Genomic DNA, 23,221 nt, shown 5'->3' on the forward strand with positions numbered 1-23,221 from the left:
TCTGACTTGATCGTCGGAGTGTCTTCGCAAGTACTCCCCCCATCGTGTCCACACCAAAGGAGATCCAGCTGAAAGAAGACTAACCAAAAGGCCGGAAAGACGAGAAGATCATCACAAGAAGTGTTCTGCAGGGTTTAGATCTTATAGAAACAGGAATGATTCTTGTTACATTGAATATGCTGTTCTTCATAACTTATCTGTTCAAAGGTGTTTTAACTCAACAAATATAAAGTAATTTTGATTTCTTTTAAGAACAAATCTAACCTGAAAACTGAATTGAATAAACTGACACATTCTAAAATAGACAGTAAATTCTAAACATAACCCAATCTAAAAAAAAATAACTTTAGAAAATTTTAATCAACTTACATGCTATTGGTATATTTTTTGTTGATGTGCAAATTTCAGCTGTTCATAATCAACTTGGTACAATATTTACGCCCCAATTTAAACTTTAACAACTTGTTTAAAACAATTTTATCCATAAGTTTGTCAATTAGATAACAAGAACTTGAATTTGTTAAAAAGCCTCAACTGTGAATTTGATGTCACATTAACCCTTGAGTTTAATACACCGTGTTAACCTTCTCATTCAGAATACTGAAGCAACTCAAGATGAGCGTGGTGGTAAAATTTCTCTTGATGATCGGAACTCAAAGCAATTCCAACAGTGAAAAATTGGATTCCGGTTAACAATGTACTATGTAACAGCAAAAAATGATTTGGGTGGAATGCTGAAGATTACAAACCGTTGAACTATAAGCTCAAAATATGAGTTTTACGGTTTATAGTTTATGATTTTGTCTTAGTTTGTGCTGTGTTTTTATGTTAGGATTACTTTTTCTTAAATATTTTGTAATAAGTGGAATACTTGTCTTAATTACTGTGAGAAAATTAAGTTTAGAGTTTCTCACATTTTTTCGTGAAAAGAATATGTTGATAAGTTTAATAACTTAAGTTTTATCCATATAGAGTATTTTCATTGATATAATAGACTTTCATCTAATATTTTCTTAGAGTTTTTTTATTAATAGGTATAGATTACCCACTTATATATCATTTTTGTTAATATATGAGTTTTGGGGGTAAATTCCCTATCTAGCACCATTTACACTTTTATTTCCCTAACTAGCATCCTTTTGATTTTATTTCCCTATCTAGCACCCTTTTGTTTTTATTTCCCTATCTAACACCCTTTTATTTTTTATTTCCCTATCTAGCACCATTTCAAAAATAAATAAATAAATTATTATTATTATTTTGATAATTTTAATTTTGAATGCATTAAAAAATAAGTATTTTTAATGTTTAAAATAGTTAGAAATATAATTAATAAATAAAGAAATGATTTTTTACAAAATAAAAAAAATTAATAAATTAAAAATATTTAGTTTAAAATTAATTTTTTAAGAATGAAGAAAATAAGAAATTAAACCCTACAACAACAACATAAAAGTTGAATCTATAAACATAAATTAGTATTTATTTTTATTATTATTGATGATGTAATCATGTTAATTTAAAGTAAAAAAATACAGGACATAATTATAAAAAAAACAAAGTCAATTAGTATTAATTAATAGTGGACACACAAATAATATTGAAGTGTCTACCCTAAATGCAAAATCCTAAAAAAAAACTAATGCAAATGCTACACTTAATGCTTAAAAATGAGAAGAAAAAAAATGCAAAAATAAATAAGTATAGAAAATAAAAACAACAATAATAAAATAAAAACAAAAAACAAAAATAAATAAACAATGACAGAAAAAAATAATAACTAAAAACATATAAGATATAAAATAAAGGCAAAACAAAATAAGATAAATATACAAGATATAAAAAAAAAATCCAAACAAGATAAAGATAAGATATATAAGACGATACTAAATAAGTAGATGTTGATCATAAAAAATAAATAAATGAAAGATGATCATTCATTTAATATTTTCTTCAATGGTAATAATTAATGATGAGAAGTGCACAATTCAATAATATTAGGACATGTTCTTTTTGTGTGTCCTGATGTTTGACAATATGAACATTTTTTTGTTCAATTATGTTGTTCTCTTATGTCCATATCAGTTTTTATTCGACTTGACTTAGGTTTTCCCTTTGAGGTTATTTTCATGTCAGGACTTGGACATAGTATTTGACCAGTGTATGCAGACCAATACTCTTCATTTATGAGTTCCATCAAATAGTGTTTCATAACATGAAAGATATGTTGCAATGTTGCTGTTTTTATTTTCTATATATATTTATTTTTACATTTTTTTTCTCATTTTTAAGCATTAAGTGTAGCAATTGCATTAGTTTTTTTTGTAGGACTTTGCATTTAGGGTAGATAGACACTTCAATATTATTTCTGCGTTCAATATTAATTAATACTAATTAACTTTGATTTTTTTATAATTATGTCCTGCAATTTTTATTTGAAATTAACATGATTACATTATCAATAATAACAAAAATAAATACTAATTTATGTTTATAAATTCAACTTTTATGATGTTGTAGAGTTTAATTTTTTATTTTCTTCATTCTTACAAAAAAAAATTAAACTAAACATTTTTAATTTATTACTTTTTTATTTTTATTTTGTAAAAACTCATTTCTTTATTCATTAATTATATTTCTAACATTTTAAACATTAAAAATACTTGTTTTTTAATATATTCAAAATTAAAATTATAAAAAAAAATTAATTTTTTATTTATTTTTGAAATGGTGCTAGATAGGGAAATAAAAAATAAAAGGGTGCTAGATAGGAAAATAAAAACAAAAGGTGCTAGATAGGAAAATAAAAGCAAAAGAGTGTTAGATAGGGAAATAAAAGTGTAAATGGTGCTAGATAGGGAATTGAGCCGAGTTTTGGTCTAGTTTTTCCATATTTTATTATTTTTTTTTTAATAATATTTTTTTCATGTGATAACAAATGATTATTATTATTTGATGTGTAATTCAAAGTGATGCTGAGTACAAAAGCTTTAAAAAAAACAAAACTGGTTAAGCACATTGCATGTCATCATTTAACTTTTCTTTACAGATTTTACTCAACGTGGGTAGTTTCTTTGAATGTGGTTACAGCTACAGTTTCTTTATCATTTTGAATAAACTCGTGAAGTTCCCAATAATCTATGCTACACATAGAGCAGCATATGTGCAAGAGAAAGTAGTTTGTTTAGAGCACTCGCCGTTTTCCCATGTGAAGCAGGTACCCGTCAACTTCGTTCACTATCATTGCTTAAATTCAGCGGTAAAGCCAAGAAAAACGAAACCAACCAATCATCAGCATGGTCATATGTGTTGAAAATTTCATGTGTTGAAATCCAATACTGTAAAGAAAAGTTAAGTTGAAAAACGATGTTACGAATATATAAATCTATTATCTCAAAATTTTGGATTAGATATGACAGCAAGTTTTCTTATATGCTTAAGTCATGATACATCAGTCAATATCTGTCTAGTTTTTTTTTCCCATTATACACCTATTTAATCAATGGAAAAAAAACCTCAATTAGTAGGAAAAAATGTGCTAAGGGAGCAGAAAAGGAATGGTGATTATCATAGTCAAGTCCTCTTGGCTGTCATACAGAAGCCTCTATCCGAGGCTCAAATGAAAAGGCAGACATAAAGTCTATGACTTCACCATTTATGCAACATTTTGGCAATTCAACCCACTTGTTGGTTTCCAAATCACACATAACATAAGTGCATAGATCAGGGGAGCTCAAGCATATCAATATTTGGTTACCAGCCCCAACACAGTTAATATCTGCTTTCTTTCCATACCACTCATGAGAATTTGCTGCAGGCATTGCGGCAATCTGATGCCACCCTTTATTAGCCTCATCATACCTCCACACCCTAAGAGTTGCAGTTTCCAAGAACTCTGATAACAAAACAACTAGCATCTCCCCACTGCACTCTACAACATCAATGGAATACTCACTAAAAACAGGCAACAGCCTGGGGTACTCAAAGAAGCACTTGCAAGTCAAATTGCAAGCTACTACGTTTCCTGAGGAGCTAAGAAAATACACAATATCTTGCCCATCTTTGTTGGTAATAACTGATGAATACTGCTTAGAGGGGCTTCTCTGCATGTTGCTTGCCACAACAATTCCAGCCTTGCTGAGGAAGTACACAACATTGTCATCAGTAGAATCATGTTCCATTGAATTGTCTTCTGTCTTTCTCCTCAAAGCAATCTCATCATCCCAACAGCCAGATCTTGAATCGTAGACTTTAAACAAGAGATTTGGAAGTTCACCAAAGACTAAGACAATTTTGAAGGAGAGTTGGTCTTTGCAAGCTGTGCTCATCACAATGGCATTGAGAGGTTGGTGCTGTGGGGCATGAAGTGGGGGGAGTTCTGTACAAGATCCTGTCACGGGGTTGCTCACAATGAAGTTTCCAGATGATTTTCGGTGGCAAATCAAGCCACCAGAGGCTGCAACTGGCATGCAATTTTGGTTAGATTCCTCTTGCAGAAGAGGTGGGTGGTTTAGTCTCTTCCAAGAGCTCTCAGAAGAATCGAAGATAACAGATTGATTAAGGTTGGGAGCAACCATTAAAAACCAAGGCTCCCTCGAGGAAATGCGAGAGCAGGCAAGCTTGAAACTGGCAGAATCAGCAACTGATTTCCATCTTTTGCACACAGAATTTAGGCGAAAGAATGTGGAAGTTGGAAGCCATGAAAGTATCCTTTCAAAGAGATCTTCATTAAGGTCATCCAGAGAAAAGGTGTTGAAGAGTACATGATCTCCATCTTCTGGCAACTTTCTCTTCAAGCTTACAACACTTTGGCCACACTGATAATTACATTCCATTGGCAAACAGTCTGAGGAAAAACAACAAAGAAACAAAAGGTTACCAAGCAATCAACTTTTCCACTTCCAAGCCAATACCATACCATACTAAATTACCATTCACAGACGTCAGAAAAAGGGAATGAAGTTTTCCAAATTGAACCATACATAAGAGGGGTCTTGAAATAGTTAATAATCTAAATGGAATCTACCAGGCCAAAAGCAAAGAACATCACGACCCTCTCCTACCATGACATTATTTCAACATAACGAATCTTCAGCTGTGCTACCGAAAATTGCAACACTGGCGAGTTAGGAAACAGTTAAAAGACCCCGTCGTATACTGCCCATTAAAACATTCCTTAAGTTCGAAAACACCCCTCAATCACTATACCTCCTTCACACTGTTCTTTGAACTTAAAACAAGAAAAAGGGAGTAAAAATACAATCTTGAAGTGAAATCAAACACGATCACAGCAAGACTAAAAGTAAAACACAATGAGTAGGACACACAAATGAAAGGGTCGAATCAAAATGAAAAAAAAAGGAAGCAAGAAGTAGAGGGTACCTAGTAGAAGTTGAAAGTGGTGCTTGGTAGAGTAGAGTGGGTAAAAAAAGGAGGGAGCGTGTTGCAGAATAGAAACAAAAGAGAGATATAGGGATGGAGACGGGGTTGGATTTGAGGGCGTTTTGAATTAATAGGAGTGATGGGGAAAAAGTGAAGTGAAGGGAGCTGAAACAGTAGCAAGTATGGAGGAAGCTTCCTTCGTTGGAGTAGGATGCTTGACACTTCACACACCTCACACACGGCCTAAAATGTCAAATAAAGTAAATACATATTTTTAATTATTTAATATTGTAACAATAGGAAAAATGAAAAAAAAAAACACACACACACACAACAACATTTGATTAGGTTAGGTTACATAGAAAATGAGGAATTGGGAAGGAAGTAGTTGACTCTATACTCTGAAAGGAATCTAATGAGGCGAGGGATTGGGGGGGTTGGAAAATGGAAAGAGTTGGTGAGTAGAGTGCAGACACAGACTCACACATGATATGAGACAGATGAAAAACAGACAAAAAAAGTGGTGGCACATGTACCCAGAGTGCATAAAAGAAAGAGAAAGGTGGAGGCAGTGAAAAAATGTCAAAGGGGGGTGTTGTGTTTTGTTTTGTTTTGTCTCTGATTGGTCTCATTTTTGGGCTCCCAAACCCAAAGAAAACAATTACCAACCCTGTATTTGCGCTTCCTTTGGCTCCTCGTTTAACGAATCTTTGTCTTCTTTTGCCCCTCATCGGACGGACCCTACTACGCTACCTCAACAACTACAAGTCAATGCTCTTTCTCCGATGCCCCCTTCACACCCCAACCCAACCCTTTCTTTTTATACTATAAACTTCACGGCTTTCGAATTCAAAATCAGTGGCTGAAAATATTGAAATATAAAAGCCCTAAATTCAGATCTTTTTCTTTTTCTTTTGCACCACCTCGTGTGCTATGTTGCACCTGTTTGTCTCCATTCTTCACATTTCTCATTGCAAACATAGATGCAGTTGACATTAGTTCTTTTCATGAATTGTTGCTTTTAAATTCGGCGGGGTTGTCTTTTTTTCTTTAGTTTTTTTTGTTTTGAGAAGTTGTTTTATGTGGTTGTAAAACATTACTGACGTGAACAATAGAAAAGTTACCATAATGATATATTGAAAATATCTCATAGTAAAACATATCTGACGTTGTAGGAGTGACAATAATGTGATAGAGTGAAATTGCACACGAAAAAATAGGATAAAAAAGAATATATTATATTGGTTCTTAGTAATAATCGGTGTAATATATTTTTTTTACTCATAAAAAAATTATTATTTTTTTCATAAAAAGTGGATGGGGTCATAAACGTCACATAAGTAACCATTTACAAACACATAGGTAACCAGTTTTGCGTGTGTCAGTATATGTGGAAGACTAATAAGGTTATTACACCAGTTAAGCACCTATGAATATAAAATTATATAATAAAATTTAATTAAAATATATATATAACTTTTAAGGTAATCAAATAAAAAAAAATCAATTAAAAATTAAAAATATTTAATTTTATGATAACACTAAAAAAAAAAACTAATTTTAAAAATCAAAATAATTAATTACTATTTAATTAAATTAAAAATTATTTTATAAACTAAAAAGATTATTGATATATTATTAATAAAAATTTATAAAATAATTTTTAAATTAGTATTTAATCATTAATTACTAAAATTTTAATTAGTTACTACTTTTAAACACTAATTTAAAATTTAAAATATTAATTATTAAAATATAGCTAGTTAATTTAAATATAAATTTAGATTATTTTATAATTTTTTTTAGAATAGAATTATTTTAAATATAAATACTTTTTTAATCTTTAAATTAATATCTAATTTAATTAATATAATAATTAATTATTTTTTATCTAAATTGAATTATTATTTAATAAATTTTTATAGTAAAATTTAATTAATTTAAAATTTTCTTTTAGCGACCCACCTTTCCTCATCGGTTCAAGGAAATGCGAAAAGAAATGAGTAAATTGAAAAATAAAAGCCGTGGGAAAATCAGAAAGATGTTTCAGTTACTAGTCCCTTTCAAAATCTTACAGAATTTATGTTATTTGTCTTTTTCGAAAGAAACTCAAATACTGCAGTGTCTTTATGTTTGTTTTTGGAATAAGCCACCAATTAAAGTAGTATTGTTTTTTTCTCTTAAATACATTTTTTTAAAATGTAAACACAATATGAAAATAATGTCTTAAATATTAAAAATGATATTGAATTATTTTTCAAGTTTTCCCACTTCAAATTAATCTCTAATTACTAGCAAAATAGATAATCATAAGGATTTTATTTGATAGATATTCAATACTTTAAGCACTACTTTCTAAAAATTCTGAGACAAAAAATATTATTAAGGAAATAGTTTGTCCTCTGTTTTTATTTTCAAATTATTTATTGATTTTATTAAAAATATGAAATTTAATAGAAATTATTCTGGTATTTATTATTTTCACATGATAGTTCTGCATATCTAATAAATGTCTCTTGTTTACTATTTAATAATTCTATTTTGATAAAATTATTTCATTGTTTGAAAATATAACTTTTAAAATAATTTTTAATTTGATTTAATAAATTATTCACATTAGTATGTCAAAATAATTTATCGACCGAAACTAAAAGTTGAATATGATTGTATTACTAAAAATATCATCTCTTCTGTCTTAAATTTTAATAAAGTTTTTGAAAATATCAAAATATTATTAATATCATTGTTATTAAACAAGTGTATATTGATTCTTTACAAAACTAGTTATGAGGTTTCACAAAATCGAAATGGAGATCGATATCCATTTGAACTTATTATGCAATAAGTCCAAATTAAACTTTTAATATAACTAGGTAATAAGTTAATCTATAAATTACTGGGTGAAAATTGAAATCTTATAAAGAGTTTTTAAACTCAAAAGTATTTAACAAAATTAGCTATGTGAAAACTAATAAATGTAAAATTCATAACAAATGTATATTCTTACATATTCAAATAAAATTATAATTACAGATATTACATTTTATACATATTTAATATTTAAAATAAATTGTGAGGATAACGTTAGAATAATAATAATAAAGTTATTGAAATAACAATATTTATAAGTTGATTTAGTAAGAAGTTTTTTTTATGTACTCACTCATAAATATATATAGAGAAAAAGAAGAAGAAGAATTTCAGATATTTAGAATAAAATAATATTTTTTTCTTAATTTTAATATAATGATGAAATTATTTATTTTATAGTTTTATAAAACAACCTTTGGAACAAATAATGTAAAAATATTTATAAATTTTTTGTGGAACGAATTTTTGAGACTCAAATCTCATCCACAACTCAATACACACAATAAGAAATGTGTGATAAAAATTTTAGATCAAAACATCCGAGTAGTAAGGCGTAATAAGTCTCAGATCGGGAGTAGAGAAAAACTTATTTTTTTTGAAAACAAAATGTCATGCATTTTCTTCCTTATATCTTTTTTGACGTGCCACCTTAACTGAGTGCAAACAACATATGAAAGTAATCGTGTGAATTTGTTCGGAATTTTTCAACGTAATATGGACCCAGAATAAAATCAGATAATAACGCAAAAAAAAAAAAAAATTTAAAAAGAGGAAAGTCTTAGAATGCACAACATTTTTGAACAAATTTCTCGAAAGAATTTTTCTTGAAATTTTAAAACCCTAAATCCTAAACCTTAAACCTTAAACCCTAACCCTAACCATAACACATAAACCCTAAATCATAAACCTTAAACCTTAAATCATAAACCATAAACCATAAACTCATAAACCCTAAAAGCATAAACCATAAACCCTTAACCTTAAACCATAACCCATAAATCCTATACCATAAACCACAAGCCATAACCCTTAAACCCTAAACAATAAACCATAAATCATAAAGCATAACCCATAAACCCTAAAACTGAAAGAATTTTTGTTGAAATTCTAAAACAATAAATCCTAAACCCCAAGCCCCAACCCCTAACTCATAACTCATAACCTTAAAACAATAAACCCTAAGCTCTAAAGTATAAATCATAAACCTTAAACACTAAACCCTAAACTCTAAATCCTAGCCCATAAACCATGACCCTAACCCATAAACCATAAACCCTAAACCATAAACCGTAAACTATAAACTATAACAGGTAGCGGGTAGCAGGTAGTAGGTAGATGGTAGCAGCTAACAAGTAGATTGTTGTGGGTAGCAGGTTGGAGGTAGCAAATAGCAGGTTGCAGGTTACAGGCAGAGGTAGCAGGTAACAGGTTGCAGGTTGAAGGTTGTAGGTTGTAGGTACTAGGTTGCAGGTAGCAAGTAGAAGGTAGCATGTAGCAGGTAACAGATAGCAGGTAGCAGGTTGCATGTTGCAGGTTGCAGGTTGCAGGTAGAAGGTAGCAGGTTGTAGGTAGCAAGTTGTTGGTTGCAGGTTGTAGGTTGCAGGTTACAATTAGGAAAATGAACACTGAGATGATGAAAAATATAGACTGATTGAAGACTGACGATAGACCGAGCAGGTAGAGAGTTGCAAGTGCAGGTTGTAAGTAACATGTAGTAGCAGGTTGCAAATTGCATGTAGCAGGGAGCATGTAGCATGTAGTAGATAGCAGGTTGCAAGTTGTAGGTAGCAAGTAGCAGGTTGTAGGTGGCAAGTTGTAGGTGTTAGGTTGCAGGTAACAGGTAGCAGGTTACACGTTGCACGTTGCAGGTAGCAGGTAGGTGATAATTGGTAGCAGGTTGCAGGTTCAAGGTAGCAGGTAGCAGGTTGCAGGTAGAAGGTAGCAGGTAACAGGTAGTAGGTAGCAAGTTACAGGTAACAGGTAGCAGGTAGCAGGTAGCATGTAGCAGGTTGCAGGTAGCAGGTAGTAGGTAGCGAATAGCAGGTAGCAGATAGTGAGTAACAAGTAGGAGGTAGCGGGTAACAAGTAATAGGTAGCGTGTAGCAAGTAGTAGGTAGTAGGTAGCATGTAGCAAGTAGTAGGTAGCATGTAGTAGGTAGCAGGTAGTAGGTTGCAGGTTGCAAGTAACTGGTAACGGGTAGTAAGTAGAAGGTAGCATGTAGTAGGTAGCAGATAGCAGGTAGTAGGTATCAGATAACAGGTAGTAGGTTATAGGTAGCAGGTAACATGTAACAGGTAGCAGGTAGCGGGTAACAAGTTCTCTCTATGGTGAATAAACCCTTCAAATCTTTTAGATCACATTTTAGATAAATCCTTGTCTTAGCCAATAATGATTGCTTTTAAATAATACTTTGTGAGTTACATTCCAAAAGAATACTTGGATTTTAATCGAGAGTGATTAAGTGTTCAAAGAATACTTGGTGGATTAGCCAGAAATGAAAATATTTCAAAATAATACTTGACAAATTAGCCAAAAGTAACTATGTTCCAAACGAATACTTGTTTGTTACTTACAGCGGTATACGTGGTTTGTGTTATTAAATGAACTAATATAAAAATATGAGAGTAAATTTTTCTTTCCCTTATCTTGTTAAGATTGCATGTTATTAAATTTGTAACAACTTAAGAAGGAAAAAAAAAATTCAAACTAAGATTTTAAAGATCTTTGACAAATCGTCTATCAAGTTAAAAACTATTTTCTGATTGTGTATCATGACATGATAATGGCGAATATTAGCAAAAAAATCTAGCACACGATTAAACCCTCTTTTCTTGTGTATTTGACAAGTTTTCACACTCTATAAGTAAAAGATGTCTTTGAAGAAGAAAGGTTACGATCATTCATACAAACTTATAATTTGTGTACAAAATTGAAATCTTAAAGGTGCAAATCCTAGCTTGTTCATAAAGCATTGTTGTGTTCTTTTTTACCTATTTAGAATAGTGAATTTCATCATGTATACATTGGAAGACGTAACACCTCTTTTAGTGAGCAAACTTTTGATTTTTTTTATCACTTTCTTTGTAAACATTTTTAATTACTTTTAACAAAAAATAAGTTTTTTCTAAACGACTTTTATGATTTTTTTTACCTGGGTATACGTGGATCTTATGAAAAAATCATAATAGTGCATTTGTTAGATTAAAATATCGTTTATATACTTTCATCATATTGACATTACAAAAAATATATACAAATAATAATAATTTGCCCATTTACAATTGTGGATTTTGCCTTAATCTATCCATAAACATGTTTTTACTATTAAAATAAATAATAATATTTATTTATCATTCTTAACTTAAATAACCTTAAATAAAATTATTTCGTATTTTATTTATTTTTTCACTCGTATTTTCTCTCAATATCAAATTTAATTTTAAAATATAAAGCTTCTATTTAGGAACAATTCATATTTAGGGTTTAGGGTTTATTCATCAATATTCAATTACATAGATTAATTTTCTCACTTTTATTATGAAGAAGAAAAGAAAGAGGTATAAAGACAAAACACATTTTTTCACGTGTCCATTATTTCGTAACTTAATTCAAAAGAAAACAAAATACCTAACAATCGCAACATCCATTATCCTTAAATCATAAACCCTAACCATAAATCCTAAAAACGTAAACTCTAACCCATCAATCCTAAACCTTAAACCATAACCCATAAACCTTAAACCCTAACCCATAAATCCTAACGCTAACCCTAAACCACAAATACTAATGTATACTCATTCTAAGCAAAACTAGTTTTGAGGGTTCACAAAATCGAAATGAAGATTGATATCCATTTGGACTTATTAGATCAAGCAGTATAGTGTAATAAGTCCAAATTAAACTTTTAATATAACTAAACAGTAAGTTAATCTATAAATTATTGGGTGAAAATTGAAATCTTATAAATAGTTTTTAAACTCAAAAGTATTTAACAAAATTATCTATTTCAGAACTAATAAATATAAAATTCATAACAAATCTATACTCTTACATATTCAAATAAAATTATAATTTTAGATATTACATTTTATACATATTTACTTTTTGAAATCTTTATTAGTTTTAAAATATAATTAATAACTTTATATTAAAATAAATTGTGAGGATAACGTTAGACTATAATGAGGTTATTGAAATAAAATAATTTTTTTTTTTTTAATTTTAATATAACGATGAAACTATTTATTTTATAGATTCATAAAACAACCTTTGGAACAAATAATGTAAAAAAATTTATAAAAACAACATGGGAAGATAAAATCTACCTAAATAAAACAAGAATTATGACCATTTTGTTTTTGGTTGCTTAGAGGCACACCCAAAATAATATTCTCCACTACACTATTGGTACAATAATAATAGATTATTATTACATTTATGATGATATGTTTGGAGATTAACAAACACAGAACAAGAAAAATTTGAATAATAAATTTCATTGTTCCTTCATACTCTTCAGAGGCTTCAGGCTTATTCCTTGATGATGGCCTGCAGTCTTCTTCATCCTCCTCCTCATCATCGTAGTCAACCAGCCCACCAGATCTTGGACTGAAAATCACGAGAAATGCATTATACCTTACAGAAGATGATGTTTTCCAAATTAAATAGACCAATAAAATACAATGAAAAACAAGTATACCTTAACTTTGAGTAACTTCTAGCATTTCCATTGGATAAGGCAAGTTGCCTTTGTTTCACTTTCTGATTATGTGAATTGGATGCTGAGGTTGTATCCTCCTCATCACTGATTCACTGACTGGTCCCAGAAAGAATCAACTATATACTTCAGCAATAGTTTCATATTCTCCTACATTATACAATATTATCAGTTCAAAATTGCTCGAGGTAATGATATCCACAATGAATACATATAAAAGAATGATACCTTACGAATATACTCAAAAAGTTCAAGAACAGCTGAATTGAACAGATTGGAGCCATTACCATTAGCAACAAAGGCATCTACAATTGGTTTCAGAAGATCACTTCTAACGAAATGATTTATAAGATGCTCATCCTGCAGGGCAACACTCCAAACTGTTACATGTACCGCAAGAGACAATTAACCATTTTCACAAACAAGAATCATACAAGGTGATTAAAAAAATAGAATCAAGCAGTAATATCCTAAAACAAGATAATTAGTTTCACATAAAAAGATTCAACCAACTATCTTAAAGGTTGAATTTCAAAAATAATACCATGAGAACAAGTCATACAAAAGAATTTAGTGATAACAACTTACATTAAAGATACCAGCATAAACAACTTAATGAAGCTATAACAAAGTAAACTAAATTGCCCAAAAGTTACATTCTGGCTAACTGATGATATTTTCCACCCGCTTGAAAATGAAAGGTTAGAGAATAGCCTGATTAAAAAGAAAAAATTACAGGTACTTTTACATTTATAGCATCTAAAAATCACTATCTTCACCTGCTGATCATATTCTGTGTAGTTATAAACAGAAAGAACAACTGCAGAACTTGCCAGACTTCTGCATGTTAAATGGGGAAATTTGAGGAAGAACCATGCATTGACAGCTCCAGCATAAGAGCCACCAAAAAGGACCACAGGTTTTCAATTTTTGTTCCAATAAGCTTTGCATGTAAGGAATTCTACATGAAAATGACAGCAATAAATCAAATAAAACGAGTAGTAATCTAGTAAACACCATATACAACAATGGATTATTTAAAAGTGACTTATACCATAAAAAAACTAGAACTGAAATAAAAAAACAAAGGAAAGATGTCGCATGGTTAAAGATTTAGTTTTGCTATTTAAATAATACACCTATGGCACACTTTGAAGAAGGTGCTGTTGCATTGCATGTCAAATAAATGGCACACTTGTTATAGCAAAAACATATTGAGCAACTGAGTGGGTGTGTTTTTCTGTTGTGGCAGAGTGGGACAATAGAACAAAAACTAAAAATATGATGCTACGCATACTTGAAGTTGTCAAGCCTGTTTTAGAACAATTTGTAACCTTTGCCTGCTTGCTCCTCGCATTGGATCAGAAATAACATTCTTGTCAACTTTGTTACTCTGTTATCAAATTAGATGAGTGGGGTATACAGAATAACAATGTATTCCCATTGATCTTAACAGTAATGAACTTTGAAAAGAAATAGGCAGAGATTACAAAAGAACTCTAACAATTTCTGCTATCTTACCACCCAAAGGTGCTAACTATGGAGAATCTACGTTTTTTAACCAACAATGTGGATGTAATCCAATAAAGACAAGTTATTATTTTTTGTAGAAGTTTTCTTCTGTCCATTGTAACATAGCAAGCTTTTCATTTACTCCCAATCTGGATTGAAGCTTAGACCTGGTTAGGTTGTTGACAACCTCATTACCATCTGCAAGTGAAAATTCACCCACGTAAATTATGGTCTAATAAACACTTGTTCTCCGCAAGAGTAAAAACACAGGCAACCAAAATAAGTTCTACCTTCTGAATCAAATTTAGTGGTTGAAGATGTACATGTGTGTCGGTGCATTTGTTCAAAATAACTAAAATATTCAAAATAAGTATATTTAATAAAAAAAATTATAAATTTGAAATTAAATGTAACATTTACCAAAAATGAGAAAAAGAGTATTCACAAAATAATAAACAATATACAGAAAAAATGAAACTTGCCTTGTAAAAGGACGTGAAGAAAAATGCCTACACAAAAGAAAAAAAAGGTTCAGTCAAATACTTCACAATTAATAAGGCAAATTAGGTATCTTTACTAACAATGATATTTATAGTATTTACAATGAGGAGTTACTTAAAAATATTAAATTAATAAAAATAAAATATCACGTGCACTTATATGCAGTTAAAAAAACACAATATTCAATAAAAATAAATTTCATAGTCAACTATAAGTACTATATAAGGCGTAAGTTTCTTAGGGAGGACAAAATGCATAATAACAATTTTCTCCTAATGTCATGGTGTTAGGAAAAAACACAAGGAAATTCCCTTTCTTTAGTGTCATTCATACAAGTGTATTTGGGTAAATAACTCAATTAAACACTTATTCAGCAAAAGCTTATTCGTAAGTATGACTATCAAAGCTTATTGAAATAAGTTGATAAACTTGATTTGTTAAGCTTCTCCACAAAACTTGTTGAAATGAGTTAAAAAAGACCTTAAAGGAAGTCCGTGAGTCATCTCTACATGTACTAATCAGCTTCTTTGAAGCTATATTGAAACAATCCCCACACAAGAGAAATGCCTTCATTGTAATAAAAACAAGAGCAGTAAAATGACCATATACATGGTTAGAGATGCAAAACTTGTACACAGGGATGAAGTACCTTTGCCCTGTGTTGTAAAAGTAAACTTGTTTCAACACTCTCACGCATTCCAGAGGTGCTACTTGTTTCCTTCTGCCGTGAACTAACCTAGAAATAGATAGCAAGATGAATATTGAGTAAAGTATGGGATATGAGATGATACAATGTACATAGTGCTAAGATGAAATAGAAACATGTCATTTACAAAAAGAATAACATGGCATAGACATATTAAAAAACAAAATCAATATCTAAATTTAGTATACTTACGATTCAATAATAGATATATGTAGGATACATTAATAATACAAAAAAAAAATTACAAAAAAATGATACGATATCAATAATAATGAAGCATTTTAAACTGTTCTGCTTCATAAATAATGAAAAACTCAATTGGGAAAATTAAAAGTGAAGCCAGCCATACAAAAATGCAAAAACTTAACTTATATGCACGGTGCTGCAAAAAATTAATAATACACTATATGAACAAACAAAGTTTAGAGTTCATTGACGGGTAAAAACAAATAAAAATTTCAAGCATATGGAGTTCTATGATATGAAGAAAACACATCCAACTGATAACTGATAATATGATTATTATCAGGTTGACGAACTGAGAAATCATAACAAAAGTGTTTCTGTAGGATAAATAAGAACATTAAATGAATAAAAACCACCAACTTCAGTAAAAAAAGTCGATACCAAAGTGAAGTCACATTACACAAATAAATAATCAAGATTAACGTGTGCATTACCAAGGCAGGCAAAACCCGCAGCTGATGAAGCCAGTCCTGCCACAGTGGGAAAATTGTTGTATGAAGCATATACAAAAAGATTATACAAAAATGTTATAATTTATAAAAAACTTCAGTGGAATTTAAAAGATTCTACAAAAATGTTATAATTTATAAAAAAAAAAATTATTATCAAGATTTTGTAAGTTGAATCCAAAAACATAATTATAACAACTTCAAAAATATTTAAATTTCTGCTATGAATTTATAAGATTTTACAAAATTGTACAGTTTTTTTAAAAAATAGAATAGTTTAAAATAATAAAACAATATAAGATTTATGCATGAAAAAACATATTTATTAACAATTAATTTAGAAAAAAATAAATTATAAAATATTAATATTTAAAATAGTTTCTATTATTAATAAAAAATTATAAAATAATTTTTAAATTAATACTCAATATTAATTATTACGGTTTTAATTATTAACCATTTTAAAATATAAATTTGTTTTAACAAAGATAAATTAGTTTTAACAAAATTTTAAATTTTATAAATTTAAAAGTAGATCATTTTGATAGAATTTTAGTTTTGAACAAAACATTTATTTATTCTTTTGATGTTTAAATAGCATAGCTTTTTGCACAGTAAATTTTATGTTGTGCAATTTTTCAAAACTTCAAAGAAAATATTATATTGAATGACTTTTTGATTTTTTAATAAGGGTTGAGTTATTTCTGAAATATTTTTTTTATTAATAAAAAACATATTTATTTATGTTTTGGTATTGTTCATAATTATTTCCTCATAATTATAATTATATCCTCTGAAGATTGGAAGATTGGAAATTGTTGTATGAAGCAATGTGGACATGCAATTTGCTCCAATCCTCCTTTCTGATCTTAATACCCTTTTTCTCATCCTCTACATCACAATCTCCCTTAAACAGTTCTGGAACCTGCCTCCGAAAGAGAAATCTCCTACATTAACCAGCATAATCAAATTCCATGAATCAAAAACAAAAACCCAAAACCCCAGAACGCAGAAGCAAAGAAATCATCACTGCATAGGCAAAGCGAACTCCGAAAAGAAAAACTGAAAATCGCAAAGATTGGTGTGAAAGAAAAGGTTAATAACTACTGCAAAAAATTTGGCTACTAAATTTATAAGACAGTAACACTTTTATATCCAGCAGAGATTTTTTGTTAGTTATTTTACCAAAACATAGAAAGGCATTTCTTTATTATGGGGGAAGGGGCTGACAGTAATCATAAATTCACTCTAGAATTATAAAAAAAAAAGTCTGCTAATGAGAAACACTGATGGTGTGTTAAATATATGCTGGGAAATAAATGTCTCAATTGCTATTTTAAGTAGTTGACAAATAAATGTGAATCCAACTTCTTAACAATATATAGCAGAACATAGAAATGAGCCATCAAAGAGTGCTTGTCCGTACCTTTCACCCCCTCTGTCATTTTCCCGTTTACGGGTTTACGGGCCTCAAACTCCTCTCTACTCATAACTGGGGTGGAACATTCATTCCCATACCGCAGTCAGCAAGATCCCTGAACATAAAGTATTGTGTTACAATTAGACATTCTAAATAACAACACATCGACATTGAATCGGATAAACATGCAACCAAATTCAATAGGAGTTTCAAACTACAACTCTTAAATCCATAGAAAAACGTGCAAGAAAGTAAATGGCACATAAAAATCCATAGAAAAGAGCAAAATTGAATAAAAAGCACATACAGTTTTTGGTTTTGCTGAAGAAACATCTCCAACACTCACTTCCTTATTCAAGAATTTAGTAAAACTATACCAACACAAATGTTGTTGTAAAACTATTAACCTAAAACACAAATCAAAATCTAAAGCTAGTCTATCATATATAATTAATCATCCAAGACATATCTTTTAAATACACTCCTGTAAAATTAAGATAGAAAAAAAATCATCTTCATTTAGTTATGAGTGTGCATCGTCACCACTTTATCAAGATTTTTTTCATTCTTAGTACTTTCATCCTTATTCATTCGGACTAGTTTGACTCAAATACAAACAAGATTTCAAGAAAACAACGTTGTTACCAATAGGAAAGCCAAACAGAGAAAAGAAAAACAGCATTATCATTTGGTAGTTCAATTAGAGTTTCAAGTAACTCCAGTATAATATCAATCTATTTAAAGAACCATCTGAAGAATAATTTCTGTCAACAACAAAAAGGTAACTATATTATTAACATTGGTTGGTAGTGAAGATCCGCAGACGTACCTCTCCTTTTCTCGTCATTAGCAGCGCACAAGAGTGCATTTCTAGAATCATCATTAAAAGCTTCACTTGATTTATGATAAAACTGTAAAACAATATAGTTTTCCAATTCAGATAACTGATACAAAATATAAAAGTAAATACCTGCATCTGAATGCTTAGACAAACTAGGAAGTATATTTTACCTTTCTTTGACGAGTCCAGCCCTAAGCAATCCGCCAGTCTTTCTGGGCTTGTTCCCTGAATTGATGCACAAAGACGTGATACGACGGGTATGGATCAAAAAGAGCATAGCCATTGTTGTTTATAAAATTAGCCACTACATTCTAAGACTTGTTGTGATAAATAGTAATCAATGTCAATCAGCCATGTCCCTTGTTGCCGTTTAAGTTCATCAGGATGTCTAGCAAGTTGAGCAATGCCACCTGCACTGCCTGAGAGAGTTGTTATAAAGATACTTCAAGACATCACAATTTACCTGAGAGAGTTGTGGATTCACTCCACTACATCTTCGGATGATCTGTAAGCATGGGAGCCACAATATAACTAGTTAATAAAAAATGAGTAATCATGCGTCTAGGTAGGCAAATTGGAAAAAAGGCAAGTAACATACCCTTCGGACAAAATTTGATTAAACAACATCTTTACAGCTGCAAACTTTTTTCTTCTTGAGAAACAGCATCCTTTTATATAAACCATCAAGATCAATTTCCAAGTATTTATATTTCTTATTGACCTGATGACAAATTAAAGCAGAAAACACATATCACGAGAAGATAGATGACAAAAGAAAACTAAGGAAAATCACCATTTATTCTTGAAATATGGAAAGATTCCAGAATTATCTGTAGTTGCACACAGTGCAAACTAAACATGCTAAGAATATGTTGCAGTAGTGTCCAACTACTAAAACAACCTAAGCAACTGGTTAATGACAGAAAACAGAAAGTATAAACACATATTCATATTATCTTTTAAAATCAACTCTAAGAAAAGAATCTTCAAATATATTTTATCGGAGAGATAACAAGGCTGAAAAACTCCATTTGTAGCTCTAAAACACCATGTTGCACAACATAAGAACAGAGGAAAGGATATGCAAATCTAAACCATCAAGAATTAAGAGCTTTTCACTGCTAATAGTCAAATCTTACTTCTTGAATAGCTTTTACGGCAATTTTATTAGCTTCCTCAATATCATCTAGCCCACTGTAAATCATTATTGAATCAGTATCGCCATAGATCACCTATAAAGCAAAAAACATTGCAAAAATTAAGAACTAACATTTGCAACCAGTTACATCAAACAAATATAATTCATAAGATGAACAGTACTAGAGATAACATCTAAATTCAAGGCATTCTGAACTAAATCAACAGTACTTTGCAGTATTTCCTTTCCCTGTATGGCCAATAGACGCCCTGTATGGCCAATAGACGTGCAAATGCAGATGTGAGCATTTGAAAATATCTTTCAGAGTATAGTAATCAATGGTAACGCTGAATAAGCAAGTGCAAGTATATTCTTACTTGTAAAGTAATGAGCTCAGCCAACTGCTTAGCATAAAATCTTGAACTGGAAAATCTCAGGCACCCATACATACTGCATATCACACCATTACATTTAACACAGAAGAAAAATCAGCATTAAATTTTGGAAGATGAAAGGAAAGAAGAAAAAATCACACCTGTTTGCAGTAACCTTAAGTGTTTGCTGCTGAATATCTAGTTGTTGAATTCTAATAGGATCAGCTTTTTCATTCTTCTTTTTTACATTCTTCATCCATGATTTTACCTTCCTCCTAACGACAAGATTTTTCAGCACTTAGTGCGACAAACATACACAATTATACACGCATCTAAACTCTCTAGTCTACAGGAGAGAAAATGAAAATAGCCTTGTACATTAATAGTCATATAATTTTGTAAATAAATTGATAATTCGCATGAGAAACAGACTTGCCACTTTTACTTACTTCACAAAGCAACCAAATATAGAAGGACCTTTTTTGTGCCCATGTGCAAAAACTAAGTTGCGTTTGTATAAGGAATTCTCAGACAATATTATTTCTTTTGAGGCAATCTAAAATGAATTGTTATAAATTGCTGTTTTGAAATAAATATGCTTTGTAGGTGAAATAAACAGCCATGGCTTGCCCTTAATGTGCTATTGCTTTATTGTACCTCATTAAGTAATAGCAAAGGATATATCATATCACCAGTGATCACTGATCAAATCGTATTTGGATGCAGAAAATTATAGATAATGATGGTTGAAATCAGAGAAAAAAATACATAAAAGAGAGCAAAATTGAATAAAAAGCACATACAGTTTTTGGTTTCGCTGAAGAAACATCTCCAACACTCACTTCCCTACCAAAGTCTCGATCTTTGGAGAAGTCCCTGTTCATGAAAAAAAATATTATACCAACACAAATGTTGTTGTAAAACTATTAACCTAAAAAACAATTCAAAATCTAAAGCTCGTCTTTCATACGATTATACACAAAATATAATTAATCATCCAGACATATCTTTTAAATATACTCTTGTAAAATTAAGATAGAAAATCATCTTGATTTAGTCATGAGTGCACCTCACCACTTTATCAAGATTTTTTTCTTTCATCCTCGTCCGGACTAGTTTGACTCAAATATAAACAAGATTTTAAGAAAACAACGTTGTTACTAATAGGAAAGCCAAATAGAGAAAAGAAAAACAGCATTATCATTGGAAAGTTCAATTAGAGTTTCAAGTATCTCCAGTATAATATCAATCCATTTAAAGAACCATCTGAAGAATAATTTCTGTCAACATCAAAAAGGTAACTATATTATTAACATTGGTAGTGAATATCCGCAGTTAAGAGATTTTTGATAATTTAAAAACGAAGACGTACGGAATAGATCTACAAGAGTGCATTTATAGAATCATCATTAAAAGCTTCAGGGGCTTAGTCAATGTCTTCGTGATGACATATTTCTCCCATGGTACTCGTCCATTCCTCATTTCTTCTTGTACCTATTAAGATTAACATCTATCAGTTTGCATGAAAAACAAACCTCAAACTCAATATAAAAATCATTAATTAAAATGAAAGACAGAAACAATCCAAATCAGGAAAGTGTCATCTTTAGGCGGAAACCCAAAACCCCAGAATGCAGAAGCAAAGAAATCATCACTGCACAGGTAAAGCGAATCTAAACTCCTGGAAAAAAAAACTGGAAATCACAAAGATTGGTGTGAAAGAAAAGGTTAATATTTACTAAACAGAGTTTATTAGAGAGTATTGGGAGACCCAATTAAATAATGCAAAAATTTTATTTTAAAATTAAAACTTCATTATTTTTGTTATTTTTATTATATTTTTATTTATTAACTCTTAAAAATGTGTTATAATTGAAGAAAAAACTGATGTTATTAATTAAAATAATTAACTTTAAATAAATATTAATTAACTCTAAGTGTTTTATATTTAAAAAAAAAAAGTGAAATATATTCTACTCTAAAGTTTAAAATATATTTGTTAATAATTTTTTTTCCAAACAAAATTTAAACAAGATCCAAAATATATCCCTTAAAATATTAGAATTTTAATTATTGTTTAAATATAAATAAACACTCCATAATTGAAAAAGATAGAGTATATATTAATTAAAATAATACAGTGAGACAAATTATAGAGTAACTAATTAAAGATAGAGTATATATTTCCTTAGTCTTCATCTTCCAAACCCTTCAGTGTAAGATCCTCTTTTCAAGTTTTTTTTTTATGTCAAAGTGTGTTGCATTTGAACTTTAGAAACCTATTTTTTATATTAAAAACTTGAATTAAAGAGATTATACAAAAATGTTATAATTTATAAAAAAAAAGTTATTATCAAGATTTTGTAAGTTGAATCCAAAAACATAATTATAACAACTTCAAAAATATTTAAATTTCTGCTATGAATTTATAAGATTTTACAAAATTGTACAGTTTTTTAAAAAATAGAATAGTTTAAAATAATAAAATATAAGATTTATGCATGAAAAAACATATTTATTAACAATTAATTTAGAAAAAATATATTTTATAAATTAAAAAATATTAATATTTAAAATAATTTCTATTATTAATAAAAAATTATAAAATAATTTTTAAATTAATACTCAATATTAATTTTCATGGTTTTAATTATTAACCATTTTAAAATATAAATTAGTTTTAACAAAATTTTAAATTTTATAAATTTAAAAGTAGATCATTTTGATAGAATTTTAGTTTTGAACAAAACATTTATTTATGCTTTGATGTTTAAATATCATAGCTTTTTGCACAGTCATTTTTATGTTGCCCAATTTTTTAAAACTTCAAAGAAAATATTAGATTGAATGACTTTTTGGTTTTGATAAGGGTTGAGTTATTTTTGAAATATTTTTTTTATTATTAATAAAAAACATATTTATTTATGTTTTGGTATTACTCATAATTATTTCCTCATAATTATAATTATATCCTCTGAAGATTGGAAATTGTTGTATGTAGCAATGTGGACATACAATTTGTTCCAATCCTCCTTTCTGATCTTAACATTAAAAAGTATGTAA

General features: G+C 29.5%; 2 protein-coding genes across 19 annotated transcripts; both read right to left on the reverse strand.

Annotated features, from left to right (window-relative positions):
* Positions 1-3,539: 3,539 nt before the first annotated feature.
* LOC137822015 (F-box only protein 13) lies at positions 3,540-6,190 on the reverse strand. Of its 2 annotated transcripts, none has more exons than XM_068626888.2 (2): positions 5,383-6,190; positions 3,540-4,846 (listed from the first exon to the last, which is right to left on the reverse strand). In XM_068626888.2, exon 2 carries the CDS (start codon positions 4,833-4,835, stop codon positions 3,591-3,593), a length of 1,245 nt encoding a protein of 414 aa, XP_068482989.1. In that variant the 5' UTR covers positions 4,836-4,846; positions 5,383-6,190; the 3' UTR covers positions 3,540-3,590. The 2 variants fall into 2 exon arrangements, with proteins under 2 accessions (XP_068482989.1, XP_090150881.1); XM_090294755.1 differs by lacking the exon at positions 5,383-6,190 and adding an exon at positions 4,932-5,325.
* Positions 6,191-12,584: 6,394 nt separating this feature from the next.
* On the reverse strand, positions 12,585-21,907 carry LOC137822001 (DNA polymerase alpha catalytic subunit). 17 transcript variants are annotated; one of them, XM_090294762.1, is made up of 22 exons: positions 21,531-21,907; positions 20,962-21,034; positions 20,320-20,433; positions 20,162-20,234; positions 20,015-20,053; positions 19,786-19,878; positions 19,245-19,367; positions 19,110-19,151; positions 18,817-18,871; positions 18,635-18,716; positions 17,812-17,920; positions 17,262-17,332; positions 16,371-16,406; positions 15,634-15,720; positions 14,966-14,992; positions 14,774-14,835; positions 14,493-14,681; positions 14,306-14,364; positions 13,751-13,932; positions 13,200-13,331; positions 12,954-13,121; positions 12,585-12,862 (listed from the first exon to the last, which is right to left on the reverse strand). In XM_090294762.1, the coding sequence occupies exons 2-7, from the start codon at positions 20,985-20,987 to the stop codon at positions 19,263-19,265; spliced, it is 450 nt and encodes a 149-aa protein (XP_090150888.1). In that variant the 5' UTR covers positions 20,988-21,034; positions 21,531-21,907; the 3' UTR covers positions 12,585-12,862; positions 12,954-13,121; positions 13,200-13,331; positions 13,751-13,932; positions 14,306-14,364; positions 14,493-14,681; positions 14,774-14,835; positions 14,966-14,992; positions 15,634-15,720; positions 16,371-16,406; positions 17,262-17,332; positions 17,812-17,920; positions 18,635-18,716; positions 18,817-18,871; positions 19,110-19,151; positions 19,245-19,262. The 17 variants fall into 17 exon arrangements, with proteins under 17 accessions (XP_090150888.1, XP_090150882.1, XP_090150887.1 ...); XM_090294756.1 differs by having other exon boundaries at positions 14,269-14,364; XM_090294761.1 differs by having other exon boundaries at positions 14,269-14,681; positions 15,634-15,715.
* Positions 21,908-23,221: the final 1,314 nt, after the last annotated feature.

Source organism: Phaseolus vulgaris, chromosome 9 (genome assembly GCF_051622355.1).
Source record: "Phaseolus vulgaris cultivar YP4 chromosome 9, ASM5162235v1, whole genome shotgun sequence".
NCBI lineage: Eukaryota > Viridiplantae > Streptophyta > Magnoliopsida > Fabales > Fabaceae > Phaseolus > Phaseolus vulgaris.